At 42.7% G+C, this 18,594-nt stretch overlaps 1 protein-coding gene across 4 annotated transcripts; it reads right to left on the reverse strand.

Annotated features, from left to right (window-relative positions):
* Positions 1 to 7,909: 7,909 nt before the first annotated feature.
* Positions 7,910 to 18,257, reverse strand: BMI1 (BMI1 proto-oncogene, polycomb ring finger). Of its 4 annotated transcripts, none has more exons than XM_027593318.1 (10): positions 17,508 to 17,626; positions 13,073 to 13,203; positions 12,646 to 12,742; positions 11,995 to 12,050; positions 11,848 to 11,898; positions 11,573 to 11,681; positions 11,449 to 11,494; positions 10,911 to 11,009; positions 10,464 to 10,544; positions 7,910 to 10,377 (listed from the first exon to the last, which is right to left on the reverse strand). In XM_027593318.1, exons 2-10 carry the CDS (start codon positions 13,182 to 13,184, stop codon positions 10,048 to 10,050), a joined length of 981 nt encoding a protein of 326 aa, XP_027449119.1. In that variant the 5' UTR covers positions 13,185 to 13,203; positions 17,508 to 17,626; the 3' UTR covers positions 7,910 to 10,047. The 4 variants fall into 4 exon arrangements, with proteins under 4 accessions (XP_027449119.1, XP_027449120.1, XP_027449118.1 ...); XM_027593319.1 differs by lacking the exon at positions 17,508 to 17,626 and adding an exon at positions 13,946 to 14,030; XM_027593317.2 differs by lacking the exon at positions 17,508 to 17,626 and adding an exon at positions 13,572 to 13,689.
* Positions 18,258 to 18,594: the final 337 nt, after the last annotated feature.

Genomic DNA, 18,594 nt, shown 5'->3' on the forward strand with positions numbered 1-18,594 from the left:
TAGAAACAAACTTACTAACAAACTCTGGGCTTAAAGAGTGCCTTGCAATACTATGGACCCCAAATGGGGAAAGTGAAGATAGAGACTTCTTATAGCACAATTAGATTAAAAAACATTGATTTTTAAAAAAATGTGATGCTTATGCATAATGCTTTAAATGTATGGCAAGAATTTAAGAGTGATACCAAGAAACTGCTATCAGTTATCTTTGTGGGAAAGGATATTCCCAGAACCCATTGCAGACCATGGTAATATAATAGATTTGTATTGCACTAGAGTTTCTTTTTCAGTTTAGAGAGCCTGTATGAATTGAGTATATTAAAGTTCATGAAATCCATTTTCTTAAGTCTATTTTAAAGAATGCTTATATTATTCTGTTGTAAACTTACTTTATTGTAATGAATTTCCTTAGGGGTATTCTCCAAAGTGATAAGAATTTTAATAGGTGAATAATTTGAGTAGAATGAGCATTTGGTAAAAGTGAGTGGAGTCCTTTGCATCTTATAACCTTTTTCTCCTTAGAAAATGATGGGATAGTTTGAAAAGAACCCAAGTGAAAATATTTTAAGAAAATTGTCACGAGGCATATTTAGAAAGAAACAGCTGGTAAACACATTTTCCCAAGCTTACTCTGACAAAGTTCTTCAGTTACATTAGAAAACAAACTGTAATGAATCATTTTCAAAGCAAAAACACTGTCCTGGGTTAATTACTGATAACATTAATTTTCTGATTCATGAACAACTAAATGCTTTCTAAACATCATTTTATCTTCCCAGTATGATTTACACTTAAGTATTTTGGTAGTGTGTTTATTAAACTTTGGGGGTTTTTTTTTCCCCCAGAAGCTTGGAAGGGAGTCAAAATTGCGTGGTAAGATTCTATAGAAATGTAACCGATTCCAATAAATAGTCCTCTGTACGGAAGTACATTATGGAAATGACGTGGTTGTCAGACCTAATTGCTTGGCTTTTGAGTCCTCATAGAAGAAATTCTACAGCCTTAGGGGTGTAGACTCAAAAGCAGCATTTCTGGTTTCAGTTTAAATAAAACAATGAAATCCATCATTATTCAAGTCAATAGCGATAATTCACATGAATATGAATGCACTTTGATCTTATCCTTCAATTCATTGAAAGACACAGTCGTAATGAAAAAGGGAGATAATCTCTTTAACTTGGTCCAAAGCAAGTTGTTGGAGCTTTTCTTTCTTGAAAGACCGTAGAAGGGAACTTTTCACTAAAGCCTTGCTTTCCTATTTTTAAGGTGGTGGTGGGGTGTTTGGGCAAGCTACAGGTCATTATGTTGCCTCCAGGAACCAAGTAGTGCTAACTTTCTTCTTTGAAGTAAACTGTCTTATTTAATGAACTTGACATTTTGTGAAGCTTAAAAGTGAACCCCTTTTAAAACATCATACCTAAGAGTCATTTTAGGATGCATGTTGATTTAAGTTTACCATCAGATATGATTAAGACATATTAACTACTTTCAGTATGTTTTAAAGCTGATTTAAATTAAAAAGGATATTTCAAGATGCATTGCCTTGGTAGATGTGCAACATCCAATACTAGCCTCTTAAGTGTTCCTGTTGAACTGTGAAGAAAGTTAATGTCATGCTTGTGCCATATGAAAGTATGAAAGTCACTTTAAAATCTCATCTTACATATGGCTATTTAACCAATTTTCAGACCCTTTAGTGGGAAAATAGCAAAGTTACTAGTTCTTATATACAATTTATCATTGTCCTTAGAATTCTGGAAACATTTGTCAGATGATTTTAGTACACTCTACCACATTTGAAATATAACTAGGCAAAAATATGCATGAATGAGAATATCTGATTAATGGCACTAGCTTGGAAAATGTTTAGCTTTTCACCGAGTTCATTAAAGGTACCCAAGCTTTATAGTATTTATTAGTAAATTGTTTTTTTAAATAAGGTTTGTTGAACTTCTGGAATCCTCTAGAAATTCCCATATTTGTTGAGTTATGTTAAAAGGACTCTGGAACACACAAAGATTTATAAGACAGGTGCTTGTCCTCTAGGCACTTTAAACTTAGAAATTTCAGCACATCTGTGATTTACATGAAATTTTAATCCTTGAAGAACACTCAGCTAACTTAATCGCTATTTAAAGAAGGGCCAATTATCAAGAGTGAAGAAATTTGGCAATGCACATATTTCCCAAGTTATCCTAACAGCTAAATAAAATACTGTGCTGGATACCTGGATACTTTGAAGATTTTTCTTCAATAAAAACCTGTTTAAAACACTAACAAGTTTCTGTTAAAAAAAATTAAATCAGTGTCCTAGAACCACAGATATTAGGAAAGGCAGAAAGATTCCTGAGGGCTAAGGTCAATCATTTTTTTAATGCATCACACCACTCAGTCTACACTACCAAGAGCTGATGTGGTTCATCAGATGAAATGAAGGGGGGGAGATGCTCCATCCACTTATGCATAACAAGAGCAAGTATCTGGACGTGATGTTGGAGCAAATGCAAAATACTCGCGATAGACAAAATAGCAGATTGTAGCGTTTTCCTGTGGTTCTAACCCAGAGGAAAGCCACTGTTACCAAGAGCAGATACAACCATAAGCTCTTCTTTGTGTCCATGTTAGTAGAAAGGGAATGGGCGTCTTGTCTCGACTTCTTTCTTTACCACCATCCTTATTTCTGATGTCGAGGAAAGCTTTCTACTGGACTGGCCATTGACGAAGCATTTCAGCTCAAGTTGGAGACCAGGGCACCTGGGGCTGGGACTAAGCAAAGAGCCCCTATCTCGGGGGCTCAGGTGCCTGTTCAGCGAGGAGCTCGCTGCAGCGTGCTCTCCAAGCCGCCCCTATTGTCTGCGGTGGGGGCAGGGCCAAGCCAGGGGAGCTGGCTTTTGAGCCGAGCTGAAGGTACCGAAGGATGAGGACCCGGAGCGGGGGCGAGAGATGTCAACGAAGGCAACCCCCAGAGTTTCAAATGCTCGACCCCGAGGTGTACGAGGATGCAGCGGTACCAGCGGCTGCGGCGGCGGCCCTGGCTGCAAATCGCCGTCGTGTGGTTGCTACTGGCAACCGAGCCTCTGCCTAGCGCGCAGCCCCGCAGCCCCTGGAAGGAAGGTGGCGAGGGGAAGCCGCCGCGGCGCCGCCGCCACGCCGGCTCGGCAGCCCACCAGGCTCTCGCTCCCGCCCGCGCCCTGCGGGCCCTTTCGGGCTTTGACCGCAGCTGTGAGGCACGAAGGGCTGAAGGACTCATCGGTTGGGGGTGTCGCTGCCTCGGAAGCGTCAAATTACTGGCGCCCTCTGTGAATGCAATATGGCAGCTCAGGCTCGAAGAATGGGTTCATTTAGTCCGCCGGGGGGGCGGCCGGGGGGAGCCTGGGCGCGGACTCTGCAGAGCGCCCACCCGCTCCCTTCCAGGTCGGGAGTCAGTCCTGCCCGCGCCCCCGACTCCGAGACCCGCCGAGCAAAGGGCTGCGGCGCGCGAGGACTCGCCTCGCGTTCACCCCTCGGCCCTTTGTTCTCCTCTCGGTAGGCACCTCACGCTTCGGGGGCTTTTAATGGAAACCCTAGAAGACCCGGCAACCCTGGGTGGGACACCAGGCCTCCTGACACTCTACGGATTTGTCTAGCTTTCCCGGTCCCCGAAGGGCTCGGGGCAGAGCTGGAGGCGCGAGTGCGGGATCCTAACCCGACATTCCCGGAGGAGCCGCCTCTCGACGGGTGGGTTCCTTCCCGCTAGGCCGGGGCTCGTCACGCCCGAGAGGTGTGAGGCGGGAGACCAGGGCAGGGATACCGGCCAGCGAGAAGGCCATGCCCGTCACGACCGCAGGAAAATGAGATTCTCCGCACTGGGGAGAGGAAAGCTGCGGGCTCGCGGTCGCCCCCGTCTCTGAAGAACGGGGAGGAAAACACCCCTTTAGGTGTGCGCCGGGCTCCGTCACGCTTCACTCCAGCCTTTGGGCACGGGTGGAGGCCGCCGTCGCCCCGAGGAAACGTCCCCGCCCCGGGTCGGGGGGCGAGCGGAGCGGTCCAGCGGGAGTGGGGGAGGGGGTTCAATGCCCCCGAGGGGGAAGGTTAGGGGAAATTTTGAATTTTTAAAAAAACCGCGGTTTAAAAATGACCCTGCCACGTATACAAGCCAGTTGTGACGTTCAGCACAACGTGCTACTGAAATACCAAAATCCGCCACCAAATGGCGGCTCCTGCAGTCTGCTGCACTGATAAAGAGGACTCGCCCGGCGTCGCCCATTTTAGGCCGCTTTCACTTCCCTGCCGTTACCCCGACTCCCCTCAGCAAGTCGTTCCTTTCCCTCCCGGTTTTCGGGTGCCGGTGGGAGGCCCAGGTCAGATGAGCGTTTCTACCCTGGGGATCCGGCAGGCGCAGGCTCTGTAGGAAACCAGCTGCGTCCCCGCGTCTTTCGGAGGCGACATCCCAGCCTCGGACCGCCAGCCGCTCTGCCCGGCCGGGGGCGCGAGGGTGCCACACCTCCCAGGTTTGCCTGGCCCCGAGACCTATTTAGGCGTCGCCTTTGGGTCTTCAAGGTGCGGTCCTTTGCCCAGATCTTGAGATTCCTCCCGCGAAGCCACCCCCTCCTTGACACTGTCACCCGGCTAAGTCCCAGGGGATTGGAGCCATCGGCCCTTCCAGTCACCGCCTTCGAAGCGCGGCCTTCGGGAACCTTCAAGATGGCAGCTTTATGTTTTGTTAATAGTCTGCAGTCTATCCAATAAAAACTCAAACTGCAAGGGCACCTCGTTTTTGAAGGAGAAAGGGCATAGGATTTGAAGCGGGAGGAGGTGGAGGGACAAAGCAAGGATGCGCGTCTGTGGGCTTTGCGGGCGAAGCCTCGGCCTCCCTGGACGCGGGTCCGTTGCCTACCCGCGCTGAGCTCGAGGCCCAAGGGGGCCGGTCGCCGAGCCTCGGCGGCCCGGCCGACCTGCCGATGTCTCGCCCAGTGGACAAGCCTTCGTCAGGAAGGTGGCCACCTTCTGAGGCCACGCGCACCTCCGCTGTCGCCGCCCCTTGCCACAGGTTCCGACTTTGGAGAAAGGACTTATTTTCGCTGCTTCCCAAGCCGATAGGGCCTGAGAATCTTGCTTTCAAATTTGGCGGGATCCGAATCCTCTGAACCCAGGGCGGCGCGAGGCGAGCGGCGCACGCGCAAAATGGCCTCCCGGCGCCCCGCCGCCTCGGCTGGCGCGTAGGGCCTGGCGGAGCCCCGGCGGCGCCGCGGTAAACGAGGTCTGAGCTGTAGCTCTTCACACTCCTCCGAGAGCGGCTAGTTAAAAAATAAGGACAGGGAGAATGGCGGTTTCCTCCTTAACGTGTCCTTTTGGTGAAGGCTCCCTGACCGAGAAGACAGCGCGGCCGGGAAAGGGAGGTCATTTTCTCCAGGCGGTCGTCCTGTGCCCTTTCCACGCGGCACCAGAATATAAGAAGCCTTCTCTTTCTTTCTTTTTTAAGCCGTTGCTCTTTCCTCCCCAATCACCCTCGCCCCCCGGTTTTTCTTCCAAGCCGCGCAGTGCGCTCCTGTCTTCGGCTTTGTGTGTGTATCTTTCACTCTTGGGGGCATTTAGACCAAACACTGTAGTTTCTGGACAGATTTCTCAATCTCCAGTAACATCTTTATCCATCTCGGTAACGTTCTCATTTCTTCCATCTCAATTTTCCACGCGTTTTCCCGAGTACCCTGGTTCGCAGTCTTCCAAAGTCTCTTCTCTCAGTTTGAGTTCTAGCTAACTTAGGGGGACAGAATTGTGAGCACCAAATCGGCACCGAACTTGAAATCATGTTCTCTGTGAAGTTGGGATTTTATGATGACCCAGCAATCAGAGCAAGAAGTAATATTTTTATTGAAATGTAGGTGACTCTGAGGGAACGACACCTGCTATTTTTGAAAGTTCTTTCTGATAAGTCTCTGGAAGGTATATTTTAAGAGTCTGGAAGAATGGGAGTAATTTAACTCATTGGAAATTTTATTGAGTGCTTACTGTTTATTTGGAGGGTTAAATGAAATTTCGGGAGGAGTTTTCCACATGATGTTGAACTTCAGAAAACTCACAAGGATCCTAGAATAGGTTTGTAGTGGTAAATGACTTTTGATGTCGTCGACTTGATGAAGACAAGGTTGACAGTGAAGTCTGCATGTGAGAACTCTAGAAATTGCACACTAAGAAAAAGAAACTGGTGCAAATATAGGAAATCCGTTTCAAGAACCAAAAGAAGAAAAAAACGTTAAAAAAATTAACTGCGGAAACAGGAAACACTCGACTGTGTAAACATTTTCGGAGACTTTCATAATCAAAACTGGGCGATCTTGAGATTTGCAAGGAGATCCACAGGCTCAAGGTATTCGCGGGGGTATTTCCCAAATCTGACTTACTAGGAGGTTCTAATATGTGTTACTTTCTCTTTCTTGTAAAGGACCTATCTGAATTCTGTGGTCCCAGTGTAATACAAGGTTTTATTTGGGAGGAGTCAATTTTTTTTAGAGCGATCTTAGAAATAACCACCGGCTGTGCTATTCATTTTATACTTGAAGAAACATCCTCAAGTGAAATGATGCTATCTAACCCAAAAGCCTTATGCAGGAGCTGCCTTCTGTGCTCTTTGCACATCAGATGTCTTTAAAATATATACTGTTATTAAATAGGATCATCTTAAATGTAATTTCATCAAGACTTTAGCTTTGGCTAAAATGCGAGGAAGACTGCATGAGGGAAACAAGCACCGTATTTCAGAGTATGATGTAGCCTCCATTTCATAGAAACACTAGACTAAATCAGAATTCCCAACTTTCATTCCAGGGGCAATGAGAACAAAAAAAATATATTTACCAAACCTTTAAAATATAAAAGAAATAGGAGGAAAACCCCATTTTCATCACCCCAAGATTCTAAGACTAGGTCCCATGTGCAGATTGTTTCTAAAATTAAAATTCCATCCCCTCAAAAGATGACCATAAGCTATTTTTAAAAAACCAAACATCTACATTTCTTGTTGGCCAGTGGAAAGCAATATTTCACATGGGTTCCTATTGAGATTTCACAATAAAACTTGATCTTGATAGGCCTATGCCACGTGTCTACTGAAACTCCAAATATTGGGAAAAGAATGAGGAAAGGATGTAGGAAAGCCCCTGCGAGCTTACTCTGCAAGTCGCATTGTACCTCCAGAAATCCTAACATTTGCACGTTATGAATATGGAAACAAAGCAATATGGTTGGTAGGTTAAGTCAACTGATGGGCAGCTTCTTTTTTTTCCCCACTCAGTGCAATTAACGGCCGGCAATTTTAAAAGCAAAAAGTACTTGTAAAGTGGTATGCATGTGTAAAGCAAGATAGATCGCTATTTACACAGCAGTAACCAGCCTCATTCTTCTTGCATTTAAGCTAAAATCTGCGAAATCAATTTAGGCATTTTCTGTGGAATATTTTGTTAGCACTAACTTTATAATACAGAATCCTAGAATACTTTACAGAAGCAAAAGCCAAACTTAAAGCCTACTTTTCATGTACTCTGCTTTTACTGCTAAGAGTTACAAAGTTAACAGCTTTGATATGGGTTATTATAAGATTGAAACTTTTTAAAGTGGTAGCTTAGCAAAAGTTTAAATCTTAATTGTCAGAACTGTGAAAGCTGGTTATGGGAGAATGCAAAACATTATAATCTTTCTTCTGTTTTATTAAAAGACAAAGACATTTTAGATGAAATATCCTTTAACGGTTAAGAAATTTTCAAATGGAGTAGGGGAAAAAATCCTTTCGAACAAAATAAATGCATGTTTTCAAGTATGGTAAAACAGTGTTAAGTGAGCCATAAATGCAAGATCTGATTTTTAATAAGCAATTTCAAAAATAAGTCCATCATAAAAAGGTTGAGATGTTAAGTCTTTTAGTTCCCTGTTGATCTCACAACTTGGTTTTGTGCAAGTCAAGTGACAGGTCCCCACTAGCATTTGAAGTTTTTAGTCTTTGAAAAATATTTTTTCATTCTTTATATACATACATGATCATCCAAAGTAAAACTATCATTTGAAACTTCCATCAACTAACTTTTCTTTCTTAGGTAACATCATGAAAAACTTGAGAAGCCTAGAAAAATGAGTTAAATTCACCAAAATTGGCAAACATGGGTAACTTTTACTTCAAAGATTGTAGAGTAAATAAACAGATACATCTTTCAGTTGGGCTTTCAAGCAATTATACAACAAAGCACGGACTTCTTAGCAACATCACTATTTTAAGACAGCAATGGATTCTCTTTAGTTTTACCTGTTGTAATCCACAGTAGGGTTTCCAAAACTTCTGCACATTGTGCTTTTCATATCAAATTTTTATTAAAGTCTTAGCTATTTTCTAAATGAATATCCTTTTTATTGGATTTTCCCAATTACAAATGAAATTTAATTTTACATCTATAATTAGAAACACTTACAATGGTACTGTACAAATTTAGGTCAAAATAAAAATATATGTATTTTGTGGTTTCATAAAACTTCATTTACTGTATCTTTAAAGAAAGCAGAAATAACAGCAATATATGTAAAAGTAATGATTTAATGACTATAAGCAAGACAAAGCAATAGAATTGTGCTTCTTTTGCAGACTGGGGACAATGAAATGTTTAGCTACAATTTTCCCATACAAACATGAAACGATATTCATATAGAATAAACACCCTCACAAATAACTGATGGGTGATGAACACACACCAAGTTCGACCAAAGCAAAACACAAACTGAAAACGGTTGTGGTTATTCATATTTTAAATTCAACATGTTCACTCTATTTAAAAATTAATACCTGGAGAAGCTAAAAATAAATTGCTTCTATTTCAAGATTTTAGAGAGAGGGCATATGTCATTGTTTATAACTGTAAAAGCAACTCCTCAAATTTGAAGTAACTGCTAAACCACATGTCAAAATAATTTTAGATAAAATGCCTTCTTCCAGCAATTTGCTGGTTTACTTAAAAATTTGTTTTAGAATTATAGTGATCAATATGCATTTTAAAAACACATTCATTCCATCAAAAGCAATAGGAAATGAAGACACTGTTTCCAAAGTCTTTAGTTAAAAGTTTTTCTTTACTGCAACAATTTTCAAAGTAAACATGAATTACTAGAGAAAATCAGTATTATGATTTGCCAATTGCTTCCAATGGAATAGAATTTAGAATTAGAGATCCACATTAAAAATGTTCTATGATGATAAGGCTCAAACATAGGGTATCTGCAAAGGTCGAACCAGTTGGGAGAATTTTAACAACCATTTCTGAATGCATGAAACACAATATTTTCTTTATAGTATTTATAAATATATCATACAATACTGTTTCCTGTTATGTCATATACCAATATGGCATTGTACAACAAGCATAATGCCATCTGATTCTTACAAAAGCGAATCATTTAAACAAGTCAGTAAAATAAACGGTAGTACCCGCTTTTAGGCATACAGATTGTAAAACTGAAGTTTACTATCCTTTGATCGGTTTTGTGTAGCAACAGAGAAGTAAAAATCAAACAGGAATCAAAATGGCTAAATATGCAGTAAGTCGTTATTCACAGTGACATGGCTACATAGAATGCATCATTCTATGCATATTCTTTCTGTTTGTTGAATTTCAAGATAAAAAGCACTTGTTTTCTACAGGTTCACAAAACAGCATAATAACAAGAACAATCAAGGAGAATGTAATGTAGGCGTTAGTTGAGATTAACAAACTATGGCCCAATGTTTATATCCACTGCAGAATTTTTCAAATCTGAACAATGGTTACAGAAACCATTTCACATCTTGCCTAACACACAGAAAAACATCTTGTCTCCTTTCTCAGAAACCAATTCTTGAGGAACAATCTTTTCCATTAACGTCCATATGAATATCACATCTAGTCCATCTTTTATAGCCAAATTTAATGTCACTACAAAAGAAAGCAAATTGGACGACAGTCACATGTATTAGCATCTCTAAAGCTGTAATGGCATGAAGATATCTATATAAATCGGGGATTTAAAATTTTTTTTCCTTAAGAGTCTCAGGTATCAACCAGATGAAGTTGCTGACGACCCATTTACTGACGATTTTCGAGGTCTATTGGCAAAGGAAGGTTGGTGGTTACCGCTGGGGCTGCTGCTGGTTCCATTCATAGTGCTGGAGATGTGAGGGAACTGAGGATGAGGAGACTGAACGGGAGTGCTGGGGCTAGGCAGGCAGGAAGAGGTGGAGGGAGCACCTCCTGCAGGGCTGTTGGCCTTGTCACTCCCAGAGTCACTTTCCAGTTCTCCAGCATTTGTCAGTCCATCTCTCTGGTGACTCATCTTCATTCTTTTACAAGTAGGTCGAACTCTGTATTTCAAAGGAAGTGGACCATTCTACAAAGTGAAAGGGAAAAAAAAATCAGTGCTCTTTAAATACAGTTTTACCATAATACTCTCGGAGTGTTAGTTAGGCTACTTACCCTTCTCCAGGTATAAATGTAGGCAATATCCATTAGTGTGTAGTAATCCTTTAAAGGTTCCTCTTCATACATGACATCAATCTATTGGAAAATAATATTTCACTTACTAAGTACCATGAAGAACAAAGATAAATTGAGATTTTTTTTTTTTTTGTCATCTAAATGCAATCCAAAAAAGCTTTAACAAACATTCTCTTCAAACATCTGGACAAGGGAAGACTCCCTCTTGACACCTCAAATGAGGACAAATATTTCCTGAAATTACTAAGGAATTTGTTTTCACAGCATAAAACAAAATTCATTCTAAACATTTTAAGAGAGAGTTCCAACTAAGTTCTAAATTTAAAAAAATCTGTTGCTTTTTTGGGGTTCAGAATCCAAAAAGAAAAAAGTCATTGAATTAAAAAAAAATCCACATTAAATGCACAAAAACCATAAAGTAGATACCTGGAAAGTATTAGGTATGTCCATTTTACTTCTGAGAAACTTTCTTAGGTGCATCACAGTCATTGCTGCTGGGCAACGTAAATATCTTTTATCATTCACCTAAAAATACATTTAGAAAAGTTATTTTTTAAAATTCCTAACTTTTGGGTAAGAAAAAAATTTCCATTAGATTGCCTCAATATGATAAAAAGTATGAATATCAAAACTGAGATTGACTAAATTCTCAACTATACTTTGAGTTTACTATTATAAATATGAAATAAGGTGATTGCAATTGTTAATATAAGAAACTTTAAATACATCAAAGCATTAAACATTAATTATTTAAAGCATTTTGCAATAATAATAATCGTATATAAAGTAAATTCTATCTACTTACTATCGCATATAAATCACTCTTAAACATCAAATATGATCATTTTCTCCCATTTGACAGCATCATCTGGCCTTAGAATATTCTAAAGGGCAAAATACACCTTCATAAAATCTAGAATCCAAACAATGTTTCTTCTGTATGTTTTTGCGACATGGAACATACCTCCTCCTTAGGTTTCTCCTTGTCTTTGTTTACTTTCCGATCCAATCTAAGAAACATAACTTTATTAGTGGAACAATGCATCTACAAACAGATTAGCATAAAACACATTTCCAACAGAATTTACCTGTTCTGGTCAAAGAATTCAATGGATAAGCTTATTATCTCATCATCAGTTATAATTCTCTTATCTTCATCTGCAACTTCTCCTCGATCTTCATTAGAGCCATTGGCAGCTATAAAGACATTTTGAAATGCAATTTTAAAATTAATATTTAATTAAAATATTACAGATGTAGGAAAATGGAAATGGTACTTTGAGTTAAATTCAATTTTAATAAATTATTGAATAATAAATTCTCCCTCCAAATAAAATGTCTTTTCCCTCTCTAAAGAGTTTACCATCAGCTGAAGGATGAGCTGCATAAAAATCCCTTCTTCTCTTCATTTCATCTAAAGGGGGGGGAAAAAAAAGACTTAAACATTTGTTATAGCAGGTAAAACTGATGAAATACTTTGTAAAAATTCATTTGTCAGCAAGTTACTCACTTTTGAAAAGCCCTGGAACTAATTTGTATACAATATCTTGGAGAGTTTTATCTGACCTGAAAAAGAATTAGAAAAGTAAATCATTAATTATAATGGCAAAATTTTAAATGCTCATAAATTATTATAGATTCTTTTTTTGTAGTGTTTTACTTGATTGTGAGAGTCTACATCAGTAAGATAACAGTTATGAGAATAAAAATTCTTTAGCAGTTATCTTTTAAATCAATGGAAAAATACTTTTACATTCATTAAGAAATTCTTCACATTTCACTGAATCAAGAGAAGTATGCCTTTCAAGTTACTAAATTAGCTAATATGAAAGAGAATAGAGAGAAGAAAATGGAAGCACTTTAAATACACTCATTCCTGCCTGTCATAAACTCAATAAAGCAATGCAGAAATAGAGAACTAATTCAGGTTTTTAAAAAAATGTTTTTAAAAAACCTTAAAATCCACTTAAATAATACCAAACTTTGCTTAAAGTTAGCCATCCTTAAAATGTCGAGAAATGAAGAGCAACCTTCACAAAACACACACATTAGGTAGAGATTCAACGGTAAATTTTGTGTGAAGAAATAAAACAGGGTAACCTTCACTAAATTATGCAATTCCAATAACAATTAGAGACAATAATTTTAAACCTTTTCTTACCTTATATTCAGTAGTGGTCTGGTTTTGTGAACTTGGACATCACAGATAGGACAATATTTGCTGGTCTCCAAGTAACGCACAATACATGTTTTACAGACTGGAAGTAGAAAAACAAAGTTTTTAAGTTTAGAAATTAAATGCTAAGCAGTGAAATTAGTGTCAAAAATAGAGAACTAGTAAAATGCTAAATGTCAAAAGATACTTCCAATGAACTCAATTAACATTCTTAGAACACTTATACATCCCATAGTTACACCTTTAAACCATGCATTAACAAAAATTAACCAAATGCAAGAGTAGAAAATGATTCCATCACTTTGTACCAACATTCTCAAGGATTGCTGGAATTGTTAACAGTTTTCAAACGTCAGAAAGAAATGTGAAATATACATGACACACAAAAAAAGGTCTAAAACTTTGTACTTACAGGAATGTAGACATTCTATTATGGTTGTGGCATCAATGAAGTACCCTCCACAAAGCACACACATTAGGTGGGGATTTAGCTCAGTGATCTTGATTCTAGTTGTTCGATGCATTTCTGCTTGATAAAATATCCTGCAAGACACAGAAATATTGGCCATAATCCACAGAAACAGAAACGAGATTATCTCCCAACTTCTCGTAACCGAACGCTCTGAAATGCTGAGTTCATAAAACTCATTTTAACACTGTACAGCTGGACTGTCCCAACGTTTTCTACAGAAGGAATTTACTAATCAGACCTGAATCAATTATAGTGAAATGATGAAAAAGGATTCAGCTAAAGTAACTTCTGGTCCCTCAGGTCATTCCACGAGGGAGAAGAAAAGGTCTGGGGTGGGGGCTGGGAGCTGAGAATATTCGGGTCTCTTTCTTCCATTCCTCCTCTAGCCTAGCAGCCCCCCGGCTGCTGCACACGCCACGCAGTCCCAACAGATATTTACCAACCGCCAGGGCTTGTTCCAGGTCTCCAAATTTATTGTAAAACTTCCTTATGGATCTTCAATTGAAAATCCGGGAGCATGCCCTGGCTTCCCAGGGGTTCTTGTTGTTTTAGGCGGTTCCAGCAACCAGAACCTGGCACGTTTTCACGCGATACAAAGGGAAAACAAATTCTGCCCTATCTGCATCCCTGGCATTTCCGGAGCTGGGTGCTGGGGCCGCAGGAGCACCTCCAGTCGGCCTCGAGCTGGGGCCTGAGCGCGCGGACGCCCGGGGGCCGGGATGCGAGGGGCGGATCCGGCGGCGCCCGGGGCTCCGTCTCGCTCCGGATTCGGAACTCGCCTCTGTCGGGGTTTCCATAGCAACTTACACTTACACTTGGCATCCGGCCACCGCTGCAACTCCGCGCGAAGCCGGGCCGAGCCCGGAGCTCCGGCGGGCGTGCGGGGCGGCGGGGCGGAGGCGGCAGCGGGCGCGGGGGAGGGGCCGGCGCGGCGCGGGGGCGGGGCTGGCGCGGGGGCGGGGTGGGGTGCGGGCGGCGCGGCGCGGCTCGGGGGTGGGGCAGCCCCACGAGGCCCGCGGCACTGGGGAGCAGGATCCCGGCCCGCGGCAACCGGGCGGGCAGCCTGGGGGGCCCGGAGCGTGCGAGTGGTAAAGGAAAATGCAAACCGCACTCTCGGCCATTTCGGACACTCTTGGGGGCCTCTTTCCAAGTCGACTCGGTGCGAAGAGCTTCTTTCAGATCTTGACTTGGTCTCTCCTGTTAGCAATCACTAGGTCAAAAATTTCACGAAGGGACCTTTTGAGAATTGCCAACTGTGCACTTAGCCCGAAACCGTCAGGGCTCAGACTGCAGAGATGTTTATTGAACTGAACCTCTTTAAAGCTTTCTTCTCTAGTATGAAGTTCTCTTGCAGATTAGATGAACGATACAAAGTTTTGCTAAGGCTAAAAAGTGAAATCTGTTTTACAAGAAGACAAGGAGGGGGCAAAGCCTTGTGTTTTATTTCAACTATGCTGGAGGCAAGACAAACTACTTTAATCGGTACGGTAGTGACAATATGTAAAGAACCATGTGACCAGTCCATTCCCAACGCTAAATCAACACCTTGTCAACCCAGAGCAACATAGGAGAGAAAAACAAATGTCATTTTCTCAACCTAACCTCCATACAAATCCCCACACGATGAAATAATATTCCCAATAGATACCATATATTATAGAAAAGTCACGGTGGGGAACTGTCAGCAACAATACACCAGCGGACAATCAGGGAAGTCAATTATTTCGTGTAGTACTCTTGAAAAATATATTTCTTACCCCCACTTCATTCATTTCAGAACCTAAAATAGGACCAAGATTCCAGACCTGTCTGAAGTACATTCTCAAAACCGCTTTCAATAGAAATCTAGGAATCTGTGAAACTTGGAAGATGCAACTGAGGTTTTAATTCTTAGGGAATTTTAATGAAGAAGTAAATACCAATCAACATACCTCAATGGCTGAAACTAACAGCTTTACAGTACTAAAAAACGGTAAAAACAAAACAAAGTTTCTTCTATGAAAGTGATCATAGTGGCAACTGGCAACTTCAACCAGAAACCTTCATGTGTGATTCCTCAGTTATCTTTGGATTACTTGTTTACAAGACTATTGTCAACATACTGTTAAAATAAATCTAAGTGGAGTTGCAGAGGAGTTGTGGGTGGAGCACTGTCCCTAAAGAGTAGCAATATTTAAATCCATTGTGGTTGACTAAAGACAAACTTTAATTCTTAAAGAAAACTCTCCTTGTAGAAACCACAGGACCTTTCCTAGAAAGGTGGCAAGGTGATACTTAGGTCTCCTTGTGAAAGCATATCACACTAATGCCACCGAACATCAAGTTTAGGAAGGGACATCAGTAAAAATAGTTGTCTTTATTTCTCCACTGTACAGAAAACACCAAACACAAATACTAATACACAAGACAGTCAAACCTCAGTGGAGGATAATCTACTGGTTAGCTCTTAATTTTAAGTCACAGGTACTTGACTAAAACCTTTCCAAATTCATCTTAAGTCTTAATTCACACAACTCTTCTAAGTCAGTTCTGAAGAATTTAGCCACAGTCCTATTACCATCTACAATGCTAGTAAATATCACTTTGTTACTTACATAAAAATCAGTTCTTTATCTTTTTATACCACTTGAAAGTCCTGGCAACCTAAGGATGACTTCCAAAACATTTGACATGCTTGATAGATTTAAGAAACAATCTCTTGCACCTTAGAAATGAAAGCCTTCCAGGTTCTAACACAGAAAACTGCCAGGCAGGCAAGTAAAAATGCACCAAACGTATCACAGTAAAAATACTCAACTTGCCATTATAACATACTCAGTAAGGGCTGTCAGTTTAGTTGGGAGGCCTAACACCAGTAATGTCAAAATGAAGCAAAACAGAAGCAAGTTCTCATGTTAACAATCAGCTTGACTACAGCAATCTAAGAAATGCAAATGAACTCCATAACCCCAGTTGGGGTTCACAGCCCAGTAGAAGTATGGGTAAAGTTTGGGTTAACTTGACTCCTAGGGAGAATTTTGCCTAGTTGGGTACTTAATGCACATCCCAGAACTTGGTGGTATAGTATTAATGAGTTTATCAAATACAATTAAATGTTTTTTTTTTTTTTTTTACAAAAGCATATGTGTGTACACCACATGCATACATAGTGACTTTTATATGGCTTTAAAGATACTGTTACTAGGCATATAATTTGCACAGGTAGGTTATTTCAAACACCTTTGCACTCTGGGGCAAATGTATGGGAATGAACTCAAATATTAAAAAGTTTTTAAGTTTGCTCATAAAATCAATCTCTAAGGGATTCTGATCGGTCTACTTAAAATAAAATTCAAATATTAACATAGTCACATAAGTTAGTATATACTGTCAACAATTTGCATTCTTAACTTTCAAGTCTTTATTATAGCTTATAATGTGTTTTCAGAACTTGAGGGTTAAGGTTCCTTTAAAATATATGTTGAATACTCGTAACATTCTAGGTACCACCAACCTACCCTTAGATTTGGATAAACATGCCCAGAATTTTGCCTACTTTCAGAGAAGGGGTTAAAATACATACTTCTCTTTCAAATACTGGACCGTGACCACTAAGCCCACTAAATCCTTTTATTGCAATTGGGAATGATCAAAGTCTCTCTACTTGTTTACTTCCAATCATTAACTGTAAATTTCTGGGAAAAAGATCATGCTATATCGCTGTCAAACCCAAAAGACTATGTAAACATACGTAGTCAACTTTTTGGTGCTCCTTTTCCAAAGCATCTCTTTACCACATGACCTATGCTGACATGTAGCAAAACCTATAAAACGTAGTGGACTCAAGTCATGGTTCTAAGTGCATCCCATAATAGAGGATGAGAAAAAAATTGCAGTCACGGAGGAGAAAAAGCAGAAAAAGAGAAAAAGAATGGGGGGGGGGATGGAAACCTCTTGCAAGACTAACGTCCAGTCACCATCATCACTCCAAAAAAAGCTCCAAATTTGAAATGCCCACTTCCCAGTGCGCACGTCCCAAGTAATGTTTAGAGAACTTATCTAAGACTCCCAACAAATAACACCTTGAAAACTTTACCATTTTAAACACAAATGCAGGAGACCTTGGAAACAACTGGGAACCGCCATCTTACAAGCCATCCAATTTCACACAAGTGTCCCTCCAACTTAAGTTAATAACATTTTTGTTTGAGCTCTTTCCAGTTTAACAGCCACCTTGGCGGGATCGCTGCCCCCCACGTAACCCGTCCCTATAAAATGAGGGCATTCTCTGGATGTTTAAACCCCTCAAAAGCCCTTTCTTCGGGAGAAGAGGGAAGCCACTTGACCCGAGCAGCTCCCGATTTCAGGAACCCGTCCCCGTTTCATCAAAATCTACCTCTCAACAAAGGGCGCCGTGGCGGGGAGAGCCGCAGAGACTGGAAATAGAAGTGTTCTTCTCGGGGGCCATGTGCGTCGCGAGGGTGTAGAGGGGCGCTCGGGGGAGAAAGGAACTAAAACGTGGGGCCGCGCGCGGCGCGTCCGGGGCTGGAGCGGGCGGCGGCTGGAGCGGCGCCGAGCCCGGCTGGCGGCGGCGGCGGCGGCGGCGGCGGCGCGGCGCGGGCTGCGGGTCGGTCCCGGCGCCGCGGGACTCGGCGGGCGGCGGCGGGCGCGCGCTCGCGGGCGCGGGCGGCGCGCGGGGCCGGGCGGCGCGCGGGACCGGCGGGCGGCGGCGGGCGGCGGCGCGGGGCTCGGCGCCCACGCTGTCAGCGCCCTCCCGGCCGGCGCGGGAGAGGCGCGGGGGGGGGCCGCTCCCCATCCACCCGCGGCCGGCCCGAGCCCCGCGCGGCCCCCGCCACCCCCCGGTCCCGTCCCGGAGGCGCCTCGCCTCCTACGTACCCGGAAAAAGCAGCCGGCGAGAGGCGATCGAAGCGGGCGGAAAAGACAATGAAAGTTAAAAGTCGTTCAGCAGAAAATGAATGTGAGCCAAGCGGCCATCTTGAAGCGAGCTGCAGACGCCGCTGTCAATGGGCAACGAGCGCAGCCGAGAGGAGCCGCGGCCGCCGCGCTCGGCTCATGCTGCCTCCCGAGCCCGGCCTCCTCCTCCTCCTCCGCCTCGGCCTCCTCCTCCTCCGCGGCCTCCTCCTCCTCCTCCTCCTCCTCGGCCTCCAACGCCTCCTCCTCCTGGGCCTCCTCCTCCTCCTCCTCCTCGGCCGCCGCCGCCTCCTCCCGCTCCGCACTCGGGGGAGGGAGCGCGCGGAGGGGGCGCGATCAGTATTATTCTGCGGGGCTGGGAGGTGTTTCTAATCCGGATCGGGGCTCCCTCGCCAACATCCCCATTGTCTCGCCCCGATCTCTGCCTTTAATACTACGATTATTATTTCATAGTTGCTGTGGGGGGAGGAGGGCGAGTGGGGGGCGCCGTGTGTGTGCGTGCGGAGAGGCGGGGGGAGGGGAGGAAGGATGAGGAGGGGGGAGGGGAGGGT

Source organism: Zalophus californianus, chromosome 9 (genome assembly GCF_009762305.2).
Source record: "Zalophus californianus isolate mZalCal1 chromosome 9, mZalCal1.pri.v2, whole genome shotgun sequence".
Classification (NCBI taxonomy): Eukaryota; Metazoa; Chordata; class Mammalia; order Carnivora; family Otariidae; genus Zalophus; species Zalophus californianus.

What these genes read in the sequence shown, in the direction of transcription:
- BMI1 (XM_027593318.1), bottom strand. Translation starts at nt 13,184, where the DNA reads ATGCATCGAACAACTAGAATCAAGATCACTGAGCTAAATCCCCACCTA. An exon ending in AATAGAATGTCTACATTCCT is followed by an intron (nt 12,743 to 13,072) that starts GTAAGTACAAAG and finishes TTCTACTTCCAG; the next exon opens with TCTGTAAAACATGTATTGTG. An exon ending in GAATTCTTTGACCAGAACAG is followed by an intron (nt 11,495 to 11,572) that starts GTAAATTCTGTT and finishes TATGTTTCTTAG; the next exon opens with ATTGGATCGGAAAGTAAACA.